The 26,824-nt window shown below is 45.4% G+C and overlaps 2 protein-coding genes across 8 annotated transcripts; one reads left to right on the top strand and one right to left on the bottom strand.

The window, feature by feature from the left end:
• The first annotated feature begins 5 nt into the window (after window positions 1-5).
• Window positions 6-15,021, top strand: LOC120370843 (NADH-cytochrome b5 reductase-like). 7 transcript variants are annotated; one of them, XM_039486077.1, is made up of 7 exons: window positions 6-26; window positions 3,174-3,353; window positions 4,602-4,750; window positions 5,752-5,839; window positions 8,980-9,084; window positions 11,487-11,690; window positions 13,439-15,020. In XM_039486077.1, exons 2-7 carry the CDS (start codon window positions 3,177-3,179, stop codon window positions 13,640-13,642), a joined length of 927 nt encoding a protein of 308 aa, XP_039342011.1. In that variant the 5' UTR covers window positions 6-26; window positions 3,174-3,176; the 3' UTR covers window positions 13,643-15,020. The 7 variants fall into 7 exon arrangements, 5 of the variants coding, with proteins under 5 accessions (XP_039342011.1, XP_039342009.1, XP_039342013.1 ...); XR_005583987.1 differs by lacking the exon at window positions 6-26 and adding an exon at window positions 74-99 and having other exon boundaries at window positions 11,560-11,690; window positions 13,849-15,019; XR_005583986.1 differs by lacking the exon at window positions 6-26 and adding an exon at window positions 74-99 and having other exon boundaries at window positions 11,560-11,690; window positions 13,439-13,570.
• Window positions 15,022-16,055: 1,034 nt separating this feature from the next.
• On the bottom strand, window positions 16,056-24,644 carry LOC120370909 (dynein light chain Tctex-type protein 2B-like). Its single transcript, XM_039486234.1, has 5 exons — window positions 24,571-24,644; window positions 23,114-23,409; window positions 22,213-22,365; window positions 20,569-20,643; window positions 16,056-16,436 (listed from the first exon to the last, which is right to left on the bottom strand). The coding sequence occupies exons 2-5, from the start codon at window positions 23,228-23,230 to the stop codon at window positions 16,080-16,082; spliced, it is 702 nt and encodes a 233-aa protein (XP_039342168.1). The 5' UTR covers window positions 23,231-23,409; window positions 24,571-24,644; the 3' UTR covers window positions 16,056-16,079.
• Window positions 24,645-26,824: the final 2,180 nt, after the last annotated feature.

The raw sequence follows: 26,824 nt of genomic DNA on the forward strand, positions 1-26,824 counted from the left end.
CGGCACCGCCAGCCAATGACGCCTGGGTGAGCTCTGTCTGTTCCCGCCCTCTCGGCAGAAGGGGGCGCGAAGGGCGTCGGCGAGGGCACGCGGCCGCTGGTAGGTCGCGAGCCGGAGGATGGCTCGGGGCAGGGCAAGGAGCCCCACCCCTCCCCCAGCCCAGCAGGGCCCTTGGCCTCCAGGCGCCCCACGGCACCGGCCACAGCTGCGGCTCGTGGGCACCTGGTGCGCGGGGGGCTGGGCAGAGGCGCCCCACGCCCTGCGCTGCCCACCCCACGCGGGCTATAGAGAGTCGTAACCGGGGGGAGGGCGCCGGGCCCCGCTCCGCCAGTCGGATTGATTGACAACGTCCTAATGGCGGGAACCGGGACGCCCTGCCCCAAGGCCTCGCCCTCCGCTCGCTCCGGCCCCATCGCTCGCTCTCACCGGGCAAGGGCGTGCGGGCTTCGGCTGGTGACGCAGGCTCTGGGGCGTTGCTGGGGATTTGGGGGGCAGGGGGCTCTGGGTTGGGGTGAGAGCTCCGGCTGGGGCCAGGGATGAGGGGATTGGGGTGCGGGAGGGGGGCCAGGCGGGGACCGAGGTGGTTGGGGTGCGGGTGGGGGCCAGGCTGGGACCGAAGGGGTTGTGGGGGTTGGGGTGCGGGAGGGGGTCCAGGCGGGGACTGAGGGTCCAAGCTGGGACCGAGGGGTGGGGTTCAGGAGGGCTCGGGGTGGGGTTCAGGAGGGCTCAGGGCTGGGGCAGGGATTTGGGGGCAGGGTGCAGGCTTCAGGAGGGAGTTTGGGTGGGGGGAGGGGGCTCAGGGCTGGGGCAGGGGGTTGGGTGTGGGAGCATTTTGGTGTGTAGGCTCTGGCGGGGTGGCGCTTACCTCAGGCGGCTCCCAGAAGTGACCTGCATGCCTGCAGGTGCCGCCCCCACAGCTCCTGTCAGCCCCAGCTCCTGGCCAATGGCCACCCCTGCACCTCCTAGGAGCCAGACATACCGGCCACTTTCGGGAGCCATGAGAGGCAAGACAGGCAGGCAGGGAGACTACATTAGCCATGCTGCCGGACTTTTAGTGGCTTGGTCAGCAGTGCTGACGGGAGCCACCAAGGTCCCTTTTTGACTGGATGTTCTGGTCAAAAACTGAACACGGCAGCCCTAGCTAGGGGGCCCGTTTCCAAGCCTGTCTCTGCCGTGGCACATGCTGGACCTGTCCATCCATGAATGCAGAGCTTCTCCCCTAATCCCATGACTCCAGGATCTGGGGCTTCAAGAGAGCTGCCCTGCAATCTGCCCTGACTCTGGGTCCCACCAACTGGGATGATTAGCTACCACCTCTCGTAGCTACAGGGAGCAGCAGGCTCCCAGTCTCGCCTTTGCCTGGTAGCATGATGGGGTTGCATGGCTGAGCTGGACTGCAGGGGGGAGATGGATTTATCCTATTACAGCCGTACCCAAATCACAGAACTGAGAGGCATATTGAATGCCCTCCCCAAACACTGCTCCTGTGTTACTTGTACGGGCCCCTTTCGCCTACTCTCCATTTGTCCAGATTGGAAACTCACCAAAACAGAGACCTGCCTTCCCTGATGTCCTAGGCTTTTTCCCAGCAGAAAGATAGGGGTATAGTACCTGCCCCAAGGAACATACTATCTTTGGGTGAAAGAAGAATATTCCTTGGGTGGAAGGTAGCACGGTCTTGAGTACAATGCTAGGAGTCAGCTCTCATGAGTGGTAGGCCCTGTGCTAACAACTGATATTCATCTTTGGCCTTGGTCAGGTCACAAAAGCTAATTTTTTAATGGCCACTTATTTTGAGATAACAGACACTTAGGCCCTAACTGTCAGACATGCTGAGCACCCATGACTCCTATTGACTTTGCTATGGATGCTCAGCATGTTGCTCCCTGTGGCTAGACTGCTAAAGTCAGTGGCCACTTTTCAAAATGTTGGCCCTAGTGTTCCATTTCTCCCTCAGTAAAATGAGAATAATAATAATATGTTTGTCACAAGTGTGAAGATAAGTTTTAATGCTGATAAAGCACCTTGGAAATGAAAATGGCTATAGGCGTTAAGTATTCTTCAACACTGCCATTTGTGGTTTTATAATTTTCCTCATTTTTGAATGATACGGCATTAATAATACCTAGCTCTTATCTAGTACTCTTCATCAGTATATGCCAAAGCATTGAGAATAATATCAAGTTTAGCAGTGCATTAAAAAGTTGTGATGTTCCACAGAGGTTAGTTTTGGGACTTCTTTTGATAGGACATGATCTAGGACTGTCTGATATAAGGATCTTTGGATGGGGGGGGGTTAAAGATAATTCTACCAGTGCTTGCTGTCACCTACTTATTCGATCTCTAACCCTGTAGCAACTCTCTTGCTCTCCAAAATGGCCCTTCACTTGACTGATTTCACTAAACACTGCTCCCTGTCAAGTTCCTCTCTCTGACCACCACCTGTATTTCTCCAGCATCGCTTATCTTCCAGAAGTTGAACCTCTCTATTAAAAGCGGGGGCAGGTGCAGGCCACATTTTAGAATGCTACTTTGTATGTTGAGTACAGTAATAAAGATGTATTGAAGGAGGGGATTTAGAGAAAGATGCAAGATAAGATGGGACCAGAGCACACCATGTATTCATCTTTAATGTAGGGGTGTGGCCCACAGAGATGATAAATCCTAGGTCACAATGCTCCTTTTTGGTCACTGAAGCTGAGTCTAGGATTTAAAAAATATAGCAATTTATATGAATACTGAGAACATCCATAGTTAAATTATTTTTCCTGTCTAATGTATACGCAATTCTAATGTATACGCAGATACTTATTCTGCTGGGCATAAACCGCTCACCAAACTGTTATTGGGTTTCTTACACCTTCCTCCGCATCATCTGGTATTGGCCACAGTCACTGACAGGATACTGGACTTTGTGGGCATTGGTCATATGCAGTATAACAATTCTATATTAAAGCAGAGGATTGCAGCCACTCAAATGAAGATGCAGCGTTGCTTGTATCAAGTTAACCACTATATATTCAGCTAGATAAAGTTTGGATGCCTCCTTAATTAAATCTTCAACATATTGAGATGGATGTCTCTAAAGCAGCAGATAGCTAGCACCAGATTCATGTGTGCCTCTTTCTTAAAACATGTAGCCCTGTGAATGATGCTTGGGTTGTGTTTTGTAGGTAATGAGTGAAAGTGAGGATGACTGGCTCTCTCTTATGCCCACTGAACCCTTGCAATCTCAGTGCTGTGGCAGTGGCTGCAAACCGTGTGTCTATGATGTGTATCAGAAGGAGCTAGCCCAGTGGGAAGAAGCCAAAGCAAAGAAAGACAGAAGCCTCCTGACCAAACAGAAGGAGGAGGTAGGGACTTTAAAGGCCTTCATAGCATCCAATCAGTCAGTACTTTTATCACATTTGTGTTTGTAAGCATTTAATAGCTGTGTAGCTGAGGGTGGGGTGATCCATAGTGGTCTTTTATTAGAAGAATTTAGACCTCCCCCATAATACCTGCTGTAATGGAAATTCCCATACTCTCTGGATTTCATTATGTACCTCATTCAAGTGCAATTCCTGGTGCCACTACAGCAAGCTCACATCACCTGAAGGTGATAAAATAAGGATAAAGCTTGTTGGTGCAGGAGACAGAACTTTCTTCAGGGCCAGTCTGAGACTCGAATGAAGTCACCCAGAAAATTAAGGGCTATCATAAACTTCACCACCCTCCGGTCCCAGTGCAAGGTGCATTTCTTTGATCTTTCTGTCCCTAACATAAATACATAGCAACATGTATATTAAAAAAAGTCCTTGAAAATCCCACCAAAACAAGACACTTTCCTGCACATACATCTTTCTCTGTTGAGAGAACGAGAGAACAAGTACATGATAGGTGTTACTAACATTCTTAATGCACTACTGAAAGTATTCAGATATTACAGTGATACGCCCTGTGTAGAATAGAATAGGTGGTGATTCCACAGCTTAAGGCAACAAGTTTTTAGGGGAAAAAGCAGAGATGAGAGTGTCAGCATCTCTTCTGCTAGCGTTCACTGTTCCCCTTAGACAACTTTTATTTTGCCTTCATTTTCAGGGTCATATATTGAAGATAAAAAATAAACATTTGACACAGCAGTAAATTATTTGCCTCTTCAAAACATAGTTATTCCTGTCAAATGCCCTTCATATAAATCCAACCATGCTAGTAAAGCTGGATGTTTCTACTAACATAATCAGCAGTGAAATAATTAACAGTGTTGTTTTTTAAAATGGTCATCATTAGAGTTCAGTGTTACATCCCCATTAGGGTGTTAAGCTCTCTTAGAGCCGTTTCTACACACTCAGGAAGACAGCATTGCACTGAGTCATGTTTAGAAGGTTTTCTTCGTGGTCATAGGATCTGGAATCTATTTTTTTTTTAAATGACATCTTAGATTTTGAAAAAAAACACTGCAAAAACAAACCAGCAGAGAGACCCCTAGAGTTTTCAAGGCACATTTTTCTGGGGTCCTAAGTTTCACAAGCACTAAATCCACACATAAGTTTTTTTAAAAAAATAAAAGTGAAATAAAGGATGCCATCTACCCCAGTAATTACTTATTGTTGTTCTTACAGAGTAGTAATTCAGAATTAAATCCAGATACATTTACTGCTTTCAAGATAAGCTCTGTGGAACAGCTGACAGAGGACACCTACCAGTATAAATTTGAGCTGCCAGGAAATAACAGCCTGGGATTGAGTTTAGGACAACATATTGTGTTAAGGTACTGTACTTGTCTCCAGTTAAACGGGCTACATTATGTGACTTAATATGCAGTTTGTCAATATACAAAGATTTCATACCAAGTAAATCATAATTTCTGTGCTTCTGTAATGATACAGTTGAAAGAACTCATGAGTTTAAGTTTGTTAATTTTATGGTGAAAGCCCACTCCATAGCTTCATTTTTTCCCAACATTAGCTTTGTGGTGTTGGTGGAGAAAAGAGAACTAAGTGTGACTAAGAAGAGCAATTAACAGAAGGAAAAAGAGAAAAAGTAGTTGTTTCAGCACGATTTATATCAATGTGGCGGCATGAAGGCAAACTACTAAATCAGGAGTTCAATGTTAGGCCTGTAACTTGGGGTGGCTAAGCACCATGCAATAATATTGTATCCAAAGTCCATGTGCTTTGTGGGTGGTTGCCAGCGGAGGTCAGGAAAAACATTCCCTCCCCAGGCATAGTATTTGCCAAAAAGGGGCCATGTGGGAGAAGCTGTCATCTGTGCTAGTTTCTCGTGGTGACCACTGTCAGATACAGAAGATGGTCAGACTATAGGCACCATTGATATATATCAGTTATTATTATATGTTTACTGGATGCTGTAAAGTGAAAAACAGCCCCTAGCCCAAACAGCTTACAATTCAAATTTACCAATATGGCATTTCCTCACGATACTGCACATTCATCTGCTCCACACAAAACATCTGTTACTCTCCTTTGCCTGATTTGTCTGAGGAAGCTGCATGTGCAACATAGCTGGTGCCATTGCCTAGAGAATCAGAGGAATACTAAAGAGTGTCGTAAAGGGTCTGCAGAGAAATCTGAGGTTATTTCACTCCCTGGATCTTTAGCTAATTGAGGGAACATCTGTCTCAGCAAAGGCTGCCCCTTGGGGAGGAAAGACTGCTGTGTGTTTCAGACACTAGCCTTTGCTCATCACTCCAAAGAGTATCAATCAGTGATTCCAGTAATGGTTTCCTGTACCATCTTGTTTTCTTCTCAGAGGGATGGTGAATGGTTTGGAGGTTCAAAGAGCTTATACTCCAGTTAGCCCTGTAAACGCTGAAGGATACTTTGAAGTTTTAATAAAAGTAAGTAGTCTATATTAGTTAGATAAGATTGTAAACAACTTGGGACTGTGTTTTTCTTCCATTGAATGTACAGAACTCCCTCTGTTAATATTTAGCAAACGAGAATTATAATTAGGAGTATGTGTCATGGAGCATTTTTGTAATTATTTAGGGGCAATTGTGCTTTGCTGATAAGAGTGGTCATTTCACGTACACAAAACTGAAAGTGAAAAGATGTCTTGTAAATAAATTATTTACAGCATATTCCCTATTAAGTGATCCTTACAAAATCAAGGCCAGAGTTTTGCAATTGACTATGGTAGGAATAGGATCAGGGCTTAGTTCTAAATCCTGTGCATGGAATCCCTGGGGGAATGATGCCCTTCTGGACCCTCTTCACCCCTAAAGTCTGTCATGTGAGTGCAGTGGCAATGCCAATGGAGGATTTTGAAAGTCTGTGGTACAGCAGGAAATGAAACCAGCTCTCCTGCATCCCTGGAGAGTGCCTTTAGCAATTAGGCTTGTTGAGGGGTTGTTTGCTTTAAGGACACTTTTCAGGGAAACTGTTCATTTTGCTGCAAAATATGTAGAACCATAAAACATCTATTTTGTGGTCTTCACATTTAGAAACTGATACTAAGACCTGTTTGGGGTGAAATCCTGGCCCTATTGAAGCTAATGGCAAAGCACCAATTGACTTCAACAGGGCTGAGATTTTACCCTTCCACTTAGATGGAAGTTTTGCCTGCAGAACCAGGCTCAACAAAAATAATTATTTTGTGTAGGAGATCAAAATCAGTTCCATCTTTCTGGTCATATTTACATATCTCTGATAATTTCTGGGGGGAGGATGGATTTTACTCCACGTGTAAAATTCTGACAGCTACAGCTTCCAGGCAGATTAGAGTACAACTTCTTAGCCTCTGCCTGTCTCCCAGGAGTTTATACTTTTGAGGATTTATTATTCATTGGTATGATAGAATATCGTCCTTTAGAAATGTGTGTAGCTCTGATAAAAGACATTTATGGGTGGGTTATTTCACTATTGTGGCAATCGGGGAAAAGTGCTACATTTGAGCTGCATTAATAGGATACATTTATAAATCGACTGTGAAATTTCATGTATACTTGCTTATTACACAGGTTTTGCGTTTCAATAATAATAGTAATGATTGTAATAATACCTTTCCTTTATATAGAACCTTTCATCCCAAAGGGAACTATAGTGATTCTCTGGCAGTAATAAAAGACCTGCAACACCTCCTCAGAAAGTACCCATTTTTATAACTTGCTGTGTAGGTTGTAGTATATTTCACACTATTCAGGCAATTTTGGGAAGTACTATATTATTATTACTGTGCAATCCAAGTACTGTTCAGACCCCTCTGTTTCCTATTGTTACACTATCACGTTCGTGATACTACAGTTTAGAGTGAGGGAGTTGCTATTTACCATGCATAACCCTCTGTAACAGGGTCAGCCACCTTCTGAGCACCCCCCTTGTGGCCTAGGGTCACTCTGTTTCCCCTTCTTCAGGGCCCTTAAGAACTGCACAGTCCACAGTACTTAAAACAGTCCCCTTCTGGGGTCCAGTGTATTCAATCCTCAGAAACACATTGCCCTCCAGCCCCAACCCCCATTCAATATCTCTCTCTCCTTCAGTAGAAAGTCCCCATTCCTCCTTTCCAGAGCTGGGTCCTAATTTACCAGTCACTCCCATGCTTTACTTGGCTGGAGTTCATCCTCCTGGCTCTGAGTTCGCATGTTCCCTGCTAGAACCTTTCCCCACTCTCTACCACAGCTTCCTGCTGCCCCTTATAGGGGAATGAGCTGTCTCCCTCAGGTCCCACAGCATAGGTGGGCTGGAGCAGTTCCTTCAGTAATCAGAGTTGGCTAACTCTGGGCCTCTAGTCCATAAGTGCCAAGCCATACTCTTACACCCTCCTTTGAGTGATTTTATAATGTTACCGTTTCTTCTGGTGTAAAACTGAGTGTAGAAGTTTTCATCCCAGGAGATATTTTTTCTTTTTATTTACAAAAAATAATTGTAAACCAGTTCAGTCATTTCTCATTTAGATTGAGGGGAGATATTTGGGTGTGGAGAGTGTTTCAGTTCCAAATGCTTTTCCCCTACTGCTGTAGGGAACGTGAAGTAACTGCTAATTTGCTACTGCGTTATACCTTGTGTTGCCATTTATGCTTGTGGAAGGTGAGTGTAAGATGCTTACCATACAAACCATTCTGATATGATACCTTTTCTACCCACTCTGCATAGGTGTTAAATGTCTACCCAAGATGCAAGGCCCATTGAATGTAAAATGTCTCTGATAGTATCTTACAGCACGGAAGCCATTAGGGATGGCAACAGGACTAACTGGATGATCCCAGGGTTTTAGCGTTTCCCTTTGTGTCCTCCTCTATTGCAGGCAAGCTATGACTCCTGTCAGTAACACATGAAGTCTTTATGCAGAAGTCTCTAACAGTGTTTTCACAGTGGTTTTGTACCTGCTAGGAAGAAGAGCAGTTTTTGTGAATGCCGTTTTCAGTGCAGTCCATGTCAACATTTTTGTAAAATCTCAGAGCATCCCTTCACATTCAGATGATCTATACTAAAAATACCCATTTTAATATTTCAGATGGGAAATCCGACTCCGGTTCAGTAGTTACTTGCTGTGCCATTGTAGCATCTGGGAGATCTGAAACAAAGTGTAAAATATGTGGTGTTCATTTGAATATCAATACCCAGAATGCACTTCCAGCTCCCAGTCATTTAATAACTGTGCTACATGACCGTGTTCTGAGCTCTGGAGAACACAAGAAAGCTTGCTGTGCTTTTGACTGTAAGGAGTTCTTCTTTGTGTGCCTTGTAAATGAGAGTTCTGATAGGCTTTCCTAGCTTCAGAAAGCTTAGGCTTCATAAGTGTGTATTGTGTTTACATTATATTCAAGCTGGATTTGATCCAGTATCATTTCAGTTAAATGTCTTTGTTACTGTTACAAGTTTATATTATTTTGCCAATAGAACAGTCATTTTTTAAATCCCTGAAATGTTTTTCCCCCTTTTGTTTAAACAGAGATAATTTTGTAATTAACGTTAAGCTGGGAAACTTTCCAACAAAGTATAATTATTCTTTCCTTTTGTGTGTGTTTTTTTTTAATAGTGCTACAAGGCTGGGCTAATGTCACAATATATAAAATCCTGGATTGAAGGAGACACAGTCTTTTGGCGAGGGCCATTTGGAGGCTTCCCATATAGCCCTAATCAGGTTAGTCATATAATAGATACAGAATGGCTCAGCACATGGTAGCTCACTTTGTGTAATGTACCAAAGGGAGAGTGTCAATTAGATTACTATTTTGATTATTTGAAGGATTTACACATTTACTGTACAGTACTACAGCATTTGAAGTTGATTGGAGTAAATGGATCTTGTTAGAATGCAAAATATGTAAGGAGGGAGAGGAATGGGAGGAGTGGGGGAGATTATAAAACACTAGCAAGGGTTGCTGAGCATCCATTTCATTAGTGTTGAAACGAAGAAAACTGGTCAGAGTTATCACCAAAAATGCGTGCAAATTTGTTTTGCATCACTTTGAACTACATTGATGTTTCAAGACCAAGTTTGACCGGAGCAGAGGTATCAAACTCCTAGTCCCAGGGCCAGATCTCACCCATTTGATATATTTATGTGGCCCATGAGGTATCATCAGATTGTGCAGACTCCAGTGAGGTGTGCAGTCTTACGTCCATGATGCTGCAAATAGTGATCCCACGTATGGGTGCCAAACTCAGAGCAAAAATGACTATATCAAATTTTGGAGAGATTTCCTACAAACGTAGGGACTGTTATTTAATCCGCACCTTTTGGATGAGATGTAGAATTGTGGTTCTGGTCGTTAGAGATCCCATGGCACTTGCAGTGAGGAGTGTGAAAACCCCAGGGAGCTGGCCAAATTCCAGGTAGAGCAATTACATTCTGCCTGCTGAAATCCCCCCTACTGTTTCAGTTGGTAAAGTTATTCTTCACTTCCCCTTCTTCAGAACTCGTGATCAAGTTTGTGCTGCATTGCCAGAAGTGACTGCATCCCAACAGAGGGTGAATGATCCCTGTAAATACAGCTCATAAAGCACATTCTGACCCTTGGGTGAAAGTCACCATAGAAGCTCAAACTGTTTATTTGTATTATTTATGAATAATAATAATAGATGGAAGGTATTTTATGAGTTCTGCTAACACCCGAAAATAAAATTCCCTTTTATTTTTGCGTTCAGAGTAATTTGTTACCAAAATACATCAAAACTGATCTTATTTTAAAAGTGGATATGGCTCAGCAATTTAAATAGGTCATTCACAATATATCGTGAAATAGTCCCAAAACACCATCTCTGTGCCCTGCTTCCAGCCTGCTCAGCTAATTTACCAATTCATAAGTTAGAAGAGGTTTTGCAAACTGTGCCACGGGGAACCAGCCTTACTGGTAGCCTGGGCACATGTAGGGCCTGAATTTGAGTGATGCTAAGCACCCCTGGCTCCCACTGATGGCCATCCCTAAGAATTAGTATGCTGTATAAATCAGTGGCCTGTATAAAAGGAAGCTGAAAGTTTCATAGCACTTAGGATAGACTTGTTCATAAAAGGTCAGATCCAACTTACACTGAAGTCAATAGGAGTTGGAGTGGGCCCTTTGTTTTGCAAATCTTTTCTCAGTCTAATATAGCTTTGGGCTTTGATTTCCACAGGCCACTAACTTTTCTATTGGGATACAGCTCAGATGTCCTCAATCCAACTCTTGAATAAGAGTGATTCATTTGGCTGTGAGCACTTCATCTGATTTAGTATGGATTCATAGGATTTCCCATATCAGTTCTGACCTGGTAGTTCATCCAGTCCGATATCCAGTCCCTAGCCATGGCTAAAGGTGGTCCTGTGGGCAGGGCACTGAACTGGGAATCAGGAGACCGGGGTTCTCCTGACATGCGTGTGAACTTGGGCAAGTAGCTGAGATCCTTCAGCTCTTCTGAAAATCGAGCCCTCCCCATGCCTGAGCTTCCTAATCTATAAAATGGGGATTATAATGATCACCCACCTTTTGTATGTGCTTTGAGGTCTGTGGATAAAAAGTTCTAAGTATTACTATTATTTATTTGTAATGTCCACTGCTGCTGAAGAAGGTAGAGAACCTCCATAATGCACCAAGCAATTGTACAAAGAAGGAAAGAGTTCCTTCCTGCAGCTGTCTAAATTACACTCTACAGCATGAGATTTGAGTGCTTTCATCTTTATCTCAGGGCTTGTCTACAATGGAAATATAAACCACTGCTGACAAGGGGTGTCAGCAATGGGGGCAGCTGAACTAAAGCTCAACATGTTTTAGCTGAAATCAAGGTTGAAACTCAGGGGTATGTTTCTATCCAAGAAAAAATGGTTTTCATTTGATTTTTTTTTTTAATCATGAAAATGTTTCTGTTGAGTTTGGGTTTTGTAAAATCTTGCCTTTTAAAAAACTAAATTTTGTGTGTAAATGAACCTGACGCAGTCCCCCATTAGAGAACATATCAGATATTATAGGCCTGCTATCGCACCCTTTCAGAGGAATGGAGTAATGTAATAGGTTTTCCCATTTCCAATTACTATAATCTATTCAAAATCCTCCACTTAATTTCTAGTATGGAGAACTTCTTATGCTTGCCTCTGGAACTGGCATAGCACCAATGCTCCCCATTCTCCAATACATAACAGAAAATGAAGATGATGAAACCTTTATAACCCTGGTTGGTTGCTTCCGGACTTTTGAAAATATTTACTTGAAACCTCTTCTCCAAGATCAGTCTCGATACTGGAACGTCAGAACATGTTACGTCCTTAGCCAGGTAACATTCTGATATAAATACACTCATCCCTGGGTTTTCTGTGGTGAACAACTCTCTGCTTTCTCTGCTTTTGCCTCAGTGTTATCTAAGTTGATTGCTTACCAGTGGCCAAGGCCATGTGTTGATCCAGTAGCAGCTGTCTGATAACATGTTCTTAAATCCTGTTCATACTAACTAGCAGACTTTCAACTGTATCGCTCACTAGGTGACCTGTCTTGACAGAGGTTCTGTTAGGAAGGTCCCATTGAACTGTATCCACCCTGGAATATTTTTCCCCTCCAAATTGATCATTGCTGCATATGAAAAATTGTATTTATAGAACTCTCAGCTCTTTGTGAAACTCACAATAAACAAACTGCACCCAAAGGGTCTTCCTTTTTCAGCACCCATGCATTGATTTGTTAGCTGCTTTCATTCACTGCTCACGTTCATTAGCTAGTTTCAGTCATCACAAATGTTCACTGCTAGCTTGGTGTCTCACCTTGCAGCATGCATCCACCCAGCTTCTCATCAACTTATCTCACACTGGAGTCCTCCAATGAAGCCCATGTCATGTCTATGCGTAAAAATGTTGGGGCCACATACTTAAAGTTGCTAACTATGCCAAATTCATGGACAAGGGGCTACCTCTGAAGTAGCCTTCATTTTCAGAGATGTTGCTCATTTAGTCTCAAATTTACGTATGTTCCACACAAGTCTGGTGTTCCCTCACTTTTATTGTTGAAAATTACTTACATCAGAAATAAAGATTCACCGCATTCAGATTATAGAAAGTTGTTTATGCTAACAGTATGAATCACACAGCATTTTAAGTTTCCTGCATGAATCATTTTTTGCGCCCCTCATTGTGGAACTTTGTCTCCTACATTTGGCCAGTATGGGCAATGGGGAACAGAACTCATGACCTTCTGCTCCTAAAAACCTTTTTGCGCGGCAGCCACCAAAGAATAAGATGGTCACAAACATTGAGGAGGTCTTGAAATTCCATCCTGTACAGGGCAGTGGTACCTGTTTGACACTAATGAGGACATGGCAGTCCATACGTTTTTTCTCTCTTGTCTCATTGTGATTTCCTCTCATAAGAGGTTTGTTTTAATCTTACACCAAGTTGTACAGCTTCCTTTTTATAATTCTATCTGTCTACTTATCAATCAGTTTTATGCTGTTGCCCATCATGGTAGTAGGTGAGCACCTTCCACATAAAATCACTAACAATAGCAAAGGCCCTAGTGGACTTCATGGAATATCTGGCATTTCTCTCTTTTCAGGGTCAAAACTCTGCTTGGGGTAGGGTTTTATTTTTGCAGAGGGAGGTTGTTAGGGGTTTGGGAATAGAGGCAGGTCTTCATATTGTGAGTGTCACTTCTGATGGGAAGGCTGTCTCAAAGAGGAAGGTTTTGCAACATTTCCTAAAAATGGTCAGATTCTGGATTTGCCCAATCTCCTCTGAAAGATTGTTCCACAGCCAGATCCCCTAGACAGAGAATGCTTTGTTCCCAGCTCACACCTGATTCATCCTGGGCTTTGTGATTTCATTGTCCCAGAAAAGCACAGCTGTTGCAGTGGTTCATTTACATCAATTACTGACCTGGAAGAAACTACCTAGATGGATTCCTGAAGGGTAAATTTTCAGATGAAACTTTGTCAAGGGAGGTCAGATGTTTGGTCTAAGCATTAACTCTTCAAAGTGTTAATCATCCTTTTTTTCTAAAATAACTTGATATAGTGTAAACTTTTTGCTTTTCCAGGAATCTTCCCTGGAAAAACTTCCTTGGAGCTATCAAGAAAACACACACACTGGCCATTTAACTGAGAACTTGATTAAGAAAATGATAAATTCCTGTAGAAGAAAGCCATTTGTGCTGATTTGTGGCTCAGTAGAATTTAATGAAGATATGACTAGATGTCTGAAAGCCATAGGACTCAAAGAGGATTCCTATTTTGTATTTTAGCAGCATGTTCCAGACCTGCTTCCTCTGAAAAGAAGTGCAGACCAAGCATGCACCTGTTTGCCGTTTCCTATGCAAACATCAATTTGAACTTGTCCTTTGACCTGTTTGGGTTTCTCATGCATATATTTTCATATGCTTTTGTATAAAATATTTTATACAGTGTCTTTAATATAATTCTTACTATATTATTTTAAAAATCCCTATAGGCCAGCTGACAAACCATACCTGCCACAATAACATGGCACAGCCAGGAAAGAGAAGAATGGTAGTGGAAGCAGTAACTCAGAATTTCATGAAAGAGACATTTAGCATTACTTTTACCTCATTTTTTTGTGTCATCACTTTCATTTTGTGAATAAAAAGGAGCAGGTAAGTAACTCTGCTCTGATCTGTGCATGGTTGTCACGGTACTAACATCCTGAAAGCCATTTAGGTCTACCGTGTCACTGTGCACTATTGGGAACTCTTAATCCAGAGGTTATTGCCATAAGGGACTTTAAATGTATGTCTACACTGCACAAAAGACCAGGCTTTGATGCAGGTTTGAACCTGAACCCCATTCCAAATCAGTCTGATTCAGGTCAGCAAGCACTCAGGACGCAGGTCCTAGGACCCTCATAGGGCAGTGGGTCAGAGCCCGACTCCTTCTGTGACTCAAGTCCAAGCCCTCTCGTTTTGCAGTGTGAACACAGGTCAGACCACAGATCCAAGTCAGAAGGTCTGCATAGTGTAATAGCATTGATGCGTTAACACGGCTGTGAGACCTGGATCCAGCAATTATAAACACCGAGTCCATGAGTCCGGGTCCCGCAGACCTGGGTTTACAATGCAGTTAGACATACCCTAATACTTCTGGTCACTGGGCATTTATTAAGCCTTGCCCCATGATGTATTGATGCACTGGTATGGGTTTGCACGGTGTACCGAAAAAATGTAAAGTCCTTTATCATTTGTGTACAACACTTCACGTGGAGAATAAAAATGTATCCTAAAAATCTATTTGAGAAAGTGTGTGCATGATGTTCTAGCTGTTGTTAAACCTCAGTTTCTCAGGGATGATGGTTATTTGCTTTACCTGCTCCCAAGCATTTTATAGTCTCTATTGTTTATGAAACTGAAGCTATTTTCAAGTTAGAAAAGCTATTTCATGGTGACTGCCTGACTTTTCCATAGGCAGAGGGCTGCCAGAACTGACTTTCTGAACTTCCCAGGAACACTGCCTCATATCTGGAATAATGTTTGGATTTTCCACAGGGCTGTTCTGGAACGCTCTAGCATTGTGGGGGGAGGAAGGGGCCGTGCATAGAGGCCTGCTAGGGCTGCACCTTACTAGCTGTTCCAGAGGTTACAGACAGGGCCGGCTCCAGCTTTTTTGCTGCCCCAAGCGACGAAGAAAAAAAAAGAGAAAAAGCCGCGATCGGCGGCACCTCAGCGGCAGCTCTACCGTGCTGCTTCATTCTTCGGCGGCAATTTGGCAGCTGGTCCTTCCCTCCGAGAGGGACCGAGGGACTTGCTGCCGAAGACCCGGACGTGCCGCCCCTTTCCATTGGCCACCCCAAGCACCTGCTTCCTGCGCTGGTGCCTGGAGCCGGCCCTGGTTACAAAGCCTCAAAGCAGCTATGTTACCCCAGAGGAGATGAAGGAATGAAGAAAACACAATCTATTCAATAAAATTCCTCACTACCACCCCTCCCCCAAAAAGAGATACAAAATAAAGTAGAAAACAACAAAAGCCCCAATTCAAGCAAGGTACTTAAACACTTGCTGACCATTAAGTACACAAAATCAGTGGGATTATTCACATGCTGAAAGTTAGGCACAGGCTTAAGTGCCTTGCTGAATCAAGGGCAGAAGAGCGTGGAGCTGCTGAATTTGTTCTTCTGCCAGAGGCAGAACATCTGGCAGGTGCAGGCTAGGAGTTGTCCCTGGGATTCAAGTCCAAACTGCCTCTGAGTTCCATGCAGACCCAGGTTCAGCCAGATGTAACAGACTGGAGGAGATGGTTGATCTCAGAAATAAAAGTATTGGGTATCATATTTTCCATTTTAAAACATCACATTATTAATGGAAAACAATAGTTGTTAGTAAAAGTACATCCAGTGATATAATGATACGTACTTCGCTTTGTAAAGCACTTTGAGACAGACCGGTGAAAAGCACTATGTAAGAGCCAGGAATTGTTACAGGATATGACAAGGCATCTTGTGCACATAAGTGTACATGTGATGTATGGCGCACATAGTCTCTCTCCACATCTTTAAATTCATCTGTTAATTAGCATTTTTATTCTGTTTTAGAGTTTCTGCATACTGTGTATGCTGTAGCTATGGCACAGTTCCAAGTTTGTCATCAAACACCCGTGTCTGAGCGTCTCGCTTTACTTGTAGCTAGTAACATACCTAAGCTCTTCCTGTGCGAAGGAGATGTATTTGGATTGTTACTCGAAATAAACAGCATGTACCAAAACAACACAAAAAAGTGTCTCATTCACGTACTGGGAGGATGTGAAGTTATCTGAATGAGGGTCCCACAGACACTGGCTAGTCACCACTATATCCACTGCCTCATCTTTGCTTTTGTTTCCAATGGTGACGTTGACAACTAACTTATACCGAGGAGGAGTGACTTGCTTGACCAAGTGTCTTATTTCTTCACTTAAAGCAATAGTGAGGCTGGCACATTTTGTAGGCTCATAGGTAACGTTGGTAAGTTTGGTTGGTAAATATTCCCTTAGCAGCTCTTCAGCTCTGCCACAAGAGAATTTCTCTTTCGGTATTGCAGACGAGACTGGAATCTGTAACAAAGACCCAACTCTATAATATAATTTAATTAATTTATTTGTATTACAGTCAGACCCAGCGCCCTTAGTCAGGATTGGGGCCCCATTGTTTTAGACCCTGTACAAACACACACACGTGTGTGTGTGTGTGTATTACAATTGAATCACAATAAATTATGTTCCAACAATATGAATCTCTGCATTTTCAAAGAGTTACATGGGGTTTAACCAGTCAATTTCCAGTCAAGTCAGTGAGAGTTGACTCCAATTACTGGGAGTCTAGAATTAACCCATGCATGCACATTAACAGAACTGGGTCAGTGTGCTGGCTCACCAGTCATCCCCACAACACAAAATGTAGTTCTGGTTCCCTAGCATAGGTAAATGCTAAGATATATCCAGGGCTTTTGCCCAATTCGGACACATGGTTAAAACCTGGTTAGGTCTGCACTGGAATATCAAACCATGTTTTAACCATCTTGGAGGCCGTCACTACACTATTATGGTAGATGGGGAAGTTCTGTGAACCTGTCCTCTCTAGTAGGACTTCTGCCCAATGCTGACTGCTCAAGTCCTGTCCCAACATATGTTGGGACTCATAAAGCCTGAGATCAATTCTTCAGTAGTTGACTGTACTTTGGCCCTAGCTAGGAACACGAGGGAAGGCATCATCTCAGACCATTATGAGCCAAATTTTCAAAGACTTGTTCACAGGCATTAAGCTTTGAAAATCTAGAGGTTTTGCTAAATGTCCGTGGGTATGTCTACACTGCAGCTGGGAGCATGCTTCCCTACTTCGGTAGGCTAGGCAGATGCTCTAGCTCTTCTAAAGCTAGCATGCAAAAAATAGCCGTGTAGCCATGGGTAGCACAGGGGGAGAATTGGGCTAGCCACCTGAGGACAAATCCACCCAGAATCCCAGCTATGCGCTCAGACAGCCTGAACCACTGCCTGTGGTACCCCCAACTGCCTGTGGTACCCCCAACTACACTTATGTTTAGTATGCAAGCTTGAGAAAATCACGTCTGTGTGTGTGTCCATGTCCGTATCAGCAGGGAAGCCTGCTCCCAGCTGCAGTATCGCTGTACCCAGTGCAACTCTTTGAAAATGCAGGGGTATAACTTCAAGTTAGCAAAGAATGGGAGAGTTAAAACTGGAACTGTACTTTAAATTCCACCCCAATATGCCTAGGTATTTCAGCACATATGGAACACTATGGGGCACAACCCTGCCCAGCTGGTCTGGCCCTTCTGCTGCTAACTCTTCTCTCTTTGTTCATGGCTAGAAGGGAGGGGAGTGAGAGAGACACAGCCCAGGCTGTGAATATCATTGGGTTGCAATCCTGCAAAGGCAGACTGCAGGGAGAGAGGGTGGCATTTCTGTATGCGGCTCCACCAGCTCAGCCATCTGCATTCCCTGGAGGAGGGAAATTCTTGAGGGGAATTTCCCCTTAATGTGGGAGGTGGCCCTGGAAATGTGAAGAGCCTTAAACAGCAGTTCTCGGCACAGCAATCTCGAAGGCAGTGGTGCCCAAATTTTTCCTGTCACACCCTCCCTCCTCCCCTTACCAGTCATGGAATCTGTCCACACACCCCCCATACACACACACACACACTACTGCACAGTTGGCTCAGCACAGGCGCTTGGATGGAGCTGTGGGCAGAACTGAGGATGTGGGGGGAGCTGGGGCTAGAGGTGGAGCTGGCCTAGGGGGCAGAGGGAATGAGGACAGAACTGCGGACAGGGGCGGAGCAGCAGGGCGCTCCCTCCCCACCCCACCCCCGTGGGGGCTTGCCCCTCTGAACATTCCTCTGTGTCCTCCTCGGCAGAGGGGAAGTATGTCCCACAGTTTGGGGACCACTGCTCTAAATAGAATCCACCTCTGGCCAGGCCCTAATGATCTTTATTCTCCAATATCCACAGACACTCTCCCCCACTCCATTTAGTGTTTTGTCCTGGCGGGTTAAGACTCCCTCTGCCCAAGCTGGGATTTACACCTTCCCTTGCTCAGGCAGCCCTGTTTGAAGGAGGTAGGGGCCCTTGCTAAGTGTGCTGAGCTTGAAAGCCATGCTGCAAAGACAGGCCGTTCTTGTACTCCAGCCCCAGCCTGTGTGTGACACTAATGCTCAGTTGGCAGGATGCTGCCTGGGCTCTTCACTTACTAAAGGAAGATGAGTTTCCCCGCTTTTCAACAGGCTCTAGGAGCAGAACAGAGAAGTATCCCATAGGAAGAGTTTCATTGAAAAAATGCTTAGATATTGATTGTTGCATCAATTATTAAATGGATTCTTAGTGCTATGTGTGCGTAGAGTCATCTCTGGAGCTGCAGATGGCTCATTTCATGTCAGAATGCTGGGATCAGAGAGATCAGCTCATCTCCCGGCCAATGCAGGATTGGTCCCTACAGGACATTTCCAGTGCTAGACCCGCAACCTAGCAATGAGGCTTTCAGTACTTCCCCAAGGAGACAAGACCATCGCCTAATGCAGCTCACTGCCAGGAAGGTTTTTCCGATATACAGCCTAGATATTCTCTTTCTTAATTTCATCTCATTACTTCGTGTTCCTGCCTAAGTAATTTCTCTCCCTACTTGGTACTGTATTTAAACCCTTGATCAGCTCTGAAGTCCCACTGTTTGATAACATCCCTTCCATTTAAATTAATCCAGGTCTTTTTCGACTTGTGGTTTATAGATTCTTACATGATAGAAACTGTGTGAGAACCAGATATGGCGTAACTCTGTTTCTAGTGAAGCAAAATGGTTGCAGTACAAACTAATCCACTGTGGTCCTGATGCAGAGGTCCTTGCTGTTAATGGCAAGACTCCTATTTGACAGGACTGTCCTGGCTCGTCACCATTATTCCTCATCCCGTCCCCCACCCTCCCCCCAGCCCAGGACTGCTTAGCTGACAAATGAGGATTCTTCAGTTCAGGCACAGCAGCTGAATTGCAGGCCCCCGGGTCACACGAGGGTGAACGTGTCATGAGGCTGATATATGCTGTCTCCTAGGAGCACATCACTGCTAGCCTGCCTGGAAGAGAGCTTCCCCTCCCCCGCCCCCAACTCCTGGTTTCCCGAGTAATGTTGTATCCAGTGGGTACAACAAATAGCAGAAACTGAGGACATGCCATGCAGCTGGATGGAATGAGGACGCTAAACCACACAAATAAGAGCATCCTAGGCACTGCCATCCCAGACCAGATCAGTGAGCCATCCAGGCAGGCATCCTGTTGCTGACTATGGCCAGTGATGGATGCATGCTTTGGAGGAAAGCAGGGGAAACCCAGAATGCTCTGGCCACCTGTACAATAATCGACCCTGGAGGAAGCATGTTCTTTCTAAGCCCGGATGATGAGTCTGTTCCAAGCAAATGCGAGGGATAATCACCACCTCTGTAGTTTTATCCATGAGCGTAGCAATGGAGGCTATTCTGGACAGCATAGGCCTGACCCAAAGAACCCTTTGACCCTAACTGGAGTTATGGGCTCAGCACCACTGAAAATCAGATGCTAAGGTTTTGTCTTCACTCAGAAACAAGGTGTGTTCTTAACTCAAGTTAACTAACACATGGTAACTAACATAAGGTTAAAATCCTAGTACTAGATCTAGGATTTTCCATAGTCTTTAACTCAACCCACTAATATGTGAAAAACTACCAACTATCTGGTCTTCACTAGGATTTTAACTGGTGTTAGCCTACTCAAGTTGGGACCACACCTCTTCAGCTATAAAAGATGCATTCCTATAGGTTTGATCCAGATGTCAGTGGGGTTGGATCAGGCCCAAAGGGCCAAATTTTCAAATAAGCTCAGGTTCCATTTAGGCACCAGAATAAGTGCACATTGGTTGCTGAGCTCTTTCGATTTATCATGTGTAGATCACAGTGGTGCCTGAAACATGCACATATCCTAGTCACTGAAAGAGGCCTGACCCCAGCCCAGTCCAGATCTTCAAAGCCCTTGGAGCAGTTCCTAGACAGGGCAATTCCACTGTGATGTGTCCCACTGTTATTGGCATTGAGTGGTCAGTCTTCATTGCTAATTGAGGGGATGTCACCATTCTCCTCAGCCATAGGAATGTTCAATAGAAAACTGCACTGAGCGTGTCATCTGAGTGACCCTGTGCTAGGCAGACAGAACACGTACCTTCTCATTGATGATGGTGATGGGCTTGTGATGAGAGATTTGGAGTCTTGACTTGTTTTTCATAGTGGCTCGGTTCTACAAGTCAAATGCATGCTTTACCAGGTGCTAAGAGACACGAGCAAGACAGCAAAGCTCCAGCCCACCTTTCATACCCACACTTCAGGGCAGGGAGTGTCTGACTGGGCACATGCACGGCCCAGACACTGCGGTACCACGTCACTATTCTTCAGCATCTTTCATCAAAGGATCTCAAAGCACTTTACAAAGGTGAGCTAATTAGGCTTTGCAATGTCCCTGTGAGGCAGGTAAGGGATCACTTCACCTACCACTGCAATACTGCCACCTCTGGAATTGAAGGCAGCAACATTACACAGCATTTTAGGGCAGGAAATGAAGAACAAGACTATATTCACAGCCATGTTGAACTATCTATATTCACATAGCTGCATTTGACTTATATACAGCCTTATTTTATTTGCTATAAGGGGATCTCAAAGCACCTTATGAACATTACTGAGCTTAGCCTCAATCCCGCCCCATGAGACAGGTACCGGTGTCAGTATCCCTGTTTTACAGCTGAGAGGCTGGCATCTGACAAGGTTACACAGACAGTCATTGGCTGAGCTGGGAACAGACCCCAGCTCCCCTTACTCCCTGCCCTGGGCTAGGGGAATTTAGCTAGAATGTCATTGCCGGAGTTGGAATTTGTCCCAGACGCTGTGGTTAACATCTCGGCTCCTATGGTAGCACTTTTCTAAGGGCTCCTTTGGGCTTTGTTTGTTTAACTAAGGGGAGTAGGCAGTGCTTTAATATACTGTGTGGCTGAGATGGGAGCTATCCAGTGTCAGACTATTAGCTGGCACCTCTAGCTATACTGTAAATCCTGGTACTGTCTCCCAACAGAAAATGCCTAAGCCCCAGTATTAGGCATTATACGTTTTACCTGAGCCCTCACCACCAGAAAACAGTGGCTGTGGCTGGACCTCAGAGTCAATGGCCAGCCACTGCTAGCAGCTGCCTTAAATAGGTAAGCTCCATGGGAGGGGAGTTAAAAACATCATCATCGATTCCTGCCGTGAGTAAAATGGATTTAATCCCAGGGCTAATCATGTTAGCAGAGGCCAGTTTCAAAGGGTAGGTGGGATGATAAAGAGAGTCAGCCTGGCTTTCCTTCAGGGATGCACTCCAGTACCGAGCATGTGCCCCAGGAAAGGGGCACATGCGGATGTCTCTGTTAACCATGCTAGCAAGGGCACAGCTTCAAACCTCTGCAGTCAGAGCCAGCCTGACAGTGATGGGGTTGGTCAAAACCACTGGGCTTTCTCCCACTGCCTGTGGGGGATGATCACCTGCTGGAGTTGGGGGGGCAAAGGCTGTGGGCCTGCAGAGGGCTGGGAGTTGTGGAGGTTGCACTGGGCAGCAGGGCCCCAGGCTTTGCTTTACTGTTTGTGCCCATTAACAGGACCTGGGTATAGATGCTTTTAGCAGCAATACCAGCCTCTTTCGCTCCTGTTCTGAGACCTTCTGATGCCTGCTCGAGGGGGATGGTTACTGCTATGGGACACAGCAGAACCAGGGGGTCACTGGAGCCTTGCTCTTAAGTGGCTGTTATTGGGAGCATCTCTACAGCAATAACCACAGTACCTTAAATTCCTTAGTGAGTCGCTGGGCGGCTAGAAGGCCCCTCAAGCTGACAGAGGCTGGTTTAGAAGTTGTGGCTTCCGAAGCTCCTGTGGTTTCTATGCCCATCTGAAGCTTGGAAGGTGAGTAACCGCCAGCGTCTGGAGCACCTGGGGACTTAAGGGGAATATACAGACCAAGAAGTGAGTGCATGCGGATATCTGAGTGAAGAGACGTGCCAGTGTCATGACACCAGCTGCAGGAGCATCTGGTCCATGGTGTCCATCTTGGACACTTCCCCAAATGGAATTTTGTGACACATTCACTGAGCTGCTAGCCACTCATCCTGCCCCAGCAGCTCAAACCCTTCGCCTGCTCCCAAGATAACAAAAATACTAATTGGACCCTTTAACCAAACAGGTAAACCTCACCCATCCCATGGCACATCCCAGCCACCCACGGTGAGTGTGAATGGGGGCAGTGAATGCCCTGCGTCTCTGGGCGGGCGTGGATACATCATCTGGCTAGCGAATCTAATTCTTACATGGGCCCTTGCACCACAGTAGCTGAATGCCTTTTCCTCCCTGATATTAAATAAAACACACCCACCCACACACTGAGTGCTTGTATTTGAAGAGGGAAGTCTGTATTCATGTGTACACTATACTGGATTTGATTTGCTGCTGTTGCATAGCACTTCAGTTGGGGTGGGGGTCAATGGAGGAAGTATGATTATTGTTATTATCACCCATAAAATAAATCCAGGCACTTAATGACCTTGGCAGAGAGCATTTCCTGGGGATTAATGACAGATTGCTGTTCTTGTCCCTCAGGCTGTCAGCTCCTCCCAGCTGGACATTAATCCACAAGAAATGTCTTGGGTATCGATCCCTATTGCTTAATTAATAAATGCAACATGTCTTACTGGCTTAGATTTAGAGACGGCCCTTTCTTCTCTTCCTGCTGCATTGAAGGTGACTTTTTTAGCACCTGTCGCTCTTTCTTTTGAGGCCTTTGGGTCTTTTGGTTTCCTGGCATTCATTGGAGTGTTGTTTTGTTGCTGCAGCGGAGAATTTCACCCTTAGAAGGAGGGAGACAGATGACACGCTTGCTGTCTTCTGCGTTTCCCTGGCTAATGTGGCACGGCACGAGAAGCAAATCTTTCAGAAGCAACACAAAGTCTTGATTATCCTCAGCTGATTACATCCGCTTTACAAGAGTCTGCACAAAAAGGAGCATGAGCTGTCGAGCAAGAACATTGTAATTCACCGAGGTCTTAACGTTTTTCTGTAATAATCAATTTCTTGCCTATGAGTCACCATTCATCTTCAGTACTTTCTTTAGTGGGTGGATTTGCTATCTTTAGTTCTAGGCTACCAACTGTCTCTGAGACACAACCACACTAATTAGGAGCCATTACCAGTCTATCAAGTTTTAAAAGTCAGGTGCACTGTCCCCATCTGACTTGGAGCCCTGTTTTCAAAAGTGGCTAGTGGTTTTGGGTGCCCAGCCTGAGTTGCCAGAAGGGGCCTGATTTTTAGAAGGTGCTGAACACCCTCCTCTGTAAATGAGATCCCTTAAGATGTCTCAAGTTGAGCACCCAAAAAACAGAGTCATCCAAAATCACTAATCCCTGGTTTTGGAAATCTTGGATCCCAGATCATGCACTTTTTAAAGACTAGGACTGCGCTGTCTCACCCAATCAGATATCAAAACAGAGTTCATCTGAGTGGCGTAGACTAAATGACCTGCTCCTTCCTTATATTACAAGGCAGACACATAAACACTACTGTTTTCAGGGTTGCCTTTGGTAAACGATGTGCTTGCTATATTGCCTGGAACATTTCTAAATGGCATTACTCTTTCACTGCCTGTCTTAGAGCTGCTCACATGTATTTTCTCATGTTGAGAATGCCAATAGTGTTGGCCAGGAGAGTCAGGACCCTGTTCTGGGCTTGCTTTCAGGATGTAAATACAGAGTAACTCTCATCAGCTCGACTGAGTTACACAGGTGTAAATCTGAGTGAGCAGAGTTGGGCCCTCAGTGTACCAAAAAGATTTTCCCTTTGCAAATCTTGAATTCATTTTGTATTAAGAAAGGTAAATGTGTAAAAATGTTTAGTCAGAAGGTAACGGCCCTAATGTCTACACAGCAGGGCTACACTACAGCCATCACCCAGTGCATCACACGGGCTCCAGGGATGGTGACTAGGGTGACCAGACAGCAAGTGTGAAAAATCGGGACGGGGGTGGAGGGTAATAGGCGCCTATATAAGAAAAAGTCCCAAATATCGGGACTGTCCCTATAAAATCGGGACATCTGGTCACCCTAGCGGTGACACTCCACTCACTGACAGATAGGAAGAATTGTTTTTGTCCTACCTGCAGATGGCCTTGGTGTAGCCTCCATTCAAGGTGCTTTGCTCTCCTTGTGACAGCTACATTGAACACTGACCAGATTAAGTTAAAATAAAATGAAGCCACTTCTACTTAACATGACGCCTGCCCTCCAGTGTGTATAAAATGGATGACTAACCCTCCTCCAGCTACTTATTCTGGCTACTGTGTTGACTCTCTCCAGGCCTCCACCCTCCATAAACATTAAGGCAAACAAGATTTGCATTTCCTCCTCTGGAGAGAGAGCAGGAGCAAGAGGCATTATTTACATAGCATTTGCTTTCTTCTCCCTCAGCCAGCTGGTGAGATGTTACTCTATTAACCATTAGAAAGCCGGCCCTTTATTGACAAAACTGGTGGTCCTTTGGCATGGCTCTCCCTTTGTAAGCATAAACTCTTCATGGCTTCAGAGCATGTGGCCGGTGAAACTAACATCCATAGCAATCTGAGGGGGCCATATTAAGTAAAGCAGTTCAGGGATGCTGCCTACATTGAGGTCATAACATTATAACATATGGCAATGTCCTAGAACTAAATTGTTTCCTGTAGGGGTCATTTCCATGGGAAATAGCGTGGTCATGAGGATAAGGAATGAGAGGAGGCAGGCGATGTGGTTTCTATTCCCAGCTTTGCCACTGACCTCCTGTGCAACTTTGGGCAAGTCTCTTCACCCCTCTGTGCCTCAGTTTCCCATGCAACTCTGTGCCTTGTCTAGTGTAAGCTCTTTGGGGCAGGGGCAGGGGCAGTTTCTTGCTATGCATATGTACAGCACCTAGCACAATGGGACCCTGATATTTGTTGGCGCCTCTGGGAGCTTCTGTAATACAATACAATAATAATAGGAGACAGCAAATTCAGGGTATGTCTACACTGTAATAAAAGAGCACAGCTGGCCCAGGTCAGCTAACTCAGGCTTGCAGGGCTTGGGTTGCGGGGCTATAAAATTGCAGCAAACACGTTCGGGCTTGGGGTGGAGCCTGGGATCTGAGACCCCCGCGGGGTCTCAGAGTGTGGGCTGCTGCCCAAGCCTGAACATTTACATGGCTACTTTCTAGCACCACAAGCCCGGGGCAGTTGACTCTGAGATTCGGTACCAGAGTTTTTTTTATCGCAGTGTTGACGTACCCTCAGTATCTTTGGACAAATGTTGGTTTGGACCAATTCTTCTTTGGAAGCAGCAGGTTGCCCCACCCGCCAGTCCACCAGGAAAGGGGTTCAACCCTAAAATGCACAGCTCTCCTGAGATTTATTGGAAGCCATCTTTGTGGTGTCCCTGTGCTTCCACGGTGCCTCCTGACCGATGGTTCCATAGTGTCTCGGGACGTCCTCAGGGCACTGGGGATGGTAATCCTACTACAGGAGGGAAATCAGTGCACAGATGCCAGCAGCGTCCATTGCTAATTTACTCTAGAGATTCCCACTGATGTTGAGTGAGGACGGCGGTGACTGAAGCAGCAGAGGCCCAGACAAGTTCTGTTCATGTCTGTGAACCTCTGACCGGGAGGTTTTTGGTGCTAGCTGGCTGTCCATGAGCACACTTTGGGGCTGCACTTGGCCAGTGCGTTTAGACTGTGCCTGTCAGGGGGCACATCACTCACCTCTGGTCCGGCACTGCCTCCTGAGGATTAGCTCGAGGCCTATGCCCTCCCATCCGTGGTTTGCACACTGTTGCTCTGTCCCGGTTGTCTGTCTGCAGCCCTTCCCATGACCCCAGGAAGTGCAGTGTCCTCTTTGTGGCTCGACCCTCTGGCCGTGTCACCATCCGTGTTTCCCCCTTCTGGCGGTCAGTACTGCAGTCCAAATCCTGACACTTCCCTGTGGTGAGTGGGAGGGACCTGGACCTGCCTACTACTCTGGGTCCCAGCCCAGGGACCCTGTGTATCGCAGCCTCCTACTGCTCCTCTCCCTCCTCTCAGCACTGCTATGGTTCCCTAGACACTTCCCCATGGCCCCAGCTCCTCCTTACCTCAGGGCCCTCAGCTGCTCAGTCCCTGGAGCCAGCCAGGAGTTCTCCCTTGTTCCCCCGGTCCCTGCCAGCAACTGACCTGTCCGTGCTGCTAGCTTTCTTTCAGCCTGCTAGGGACACAGTTCTCACCTCTTGTGCTCCCAGCTGCATCCAACCTCTGCTCTGCCTGCAGCTCCATTTCTGTGAGACTCCTGGGCCCTGATTGACTGCTCCTCGCAGCCTCTCTCCTATTGGCTGCATCCCGCCCAGCCTCCCTAGGGCTTTGGTAACCTC

This window comes from Mauremys reevesii, linkage group 8, assembly GCF_016161935.1.
Source record: "Mauremys reevesii isolate NIE-2019 linkage group 8, ASM1616193v1, whole genome shotgun sequence".
NCBI lineage: Eukaryota > Metazoa > Chordata > Testudines > Geoemydidae > Mauremys > Mauremys reevesii.

What these genes read in the sequence shown, in the direction of transcription:
- LOC120370843 (XM_039486077.1), top strand. Translation starts at nt 3,177, where the DNA reads ATGAGTGAAAGTGAGGATGACTGGCTCTCTCTTATGCCCACTGAACCC. An exon ending in TCCCATATAGCCCTAATCAG is followed by an intron (nt 9,085 to 11,486) that starts GTTAGTCATATA and finishes CTTAATTTCTAG; the next exon opens with TATGGAGAACTTCTTATGCT. An exon ending in CATGTTACGTCCTTAGCCAG is followed by an intron (nt 11,691 to 13,438) that starts GTAACATTCTGA and finishes TTGCTTTTCCAG; the next exon opens with GAATCTTCCCTGGAAAAACT.
- LOC120370909 (XM_039486234.1), bottom strand. Translation starts at nt 23,230, where the DNA reads ATGAATGCCAGGAAACCAAAAGACCCAAAGGCCTCAAAAGAAAGAGCG. An exon ending in CCGTCTCTAAATCTAAGCCA is followed by an intron (nt 22,366 to 23,113) that starts GTAAGACATGTT and finishes ATTCCCCTTAAG; the next exon opens with TCCCCAGGTGCTCCAGACGC. An exon ending in GACTCACTAAGGAATTTAAG is followed by an intron (nt 20,644 to 22,212) that starts GTACTGTGGTTA and finishes TTTGACTTGTAG; the next exon opens with AACCGAGCCACTATGAAAAA.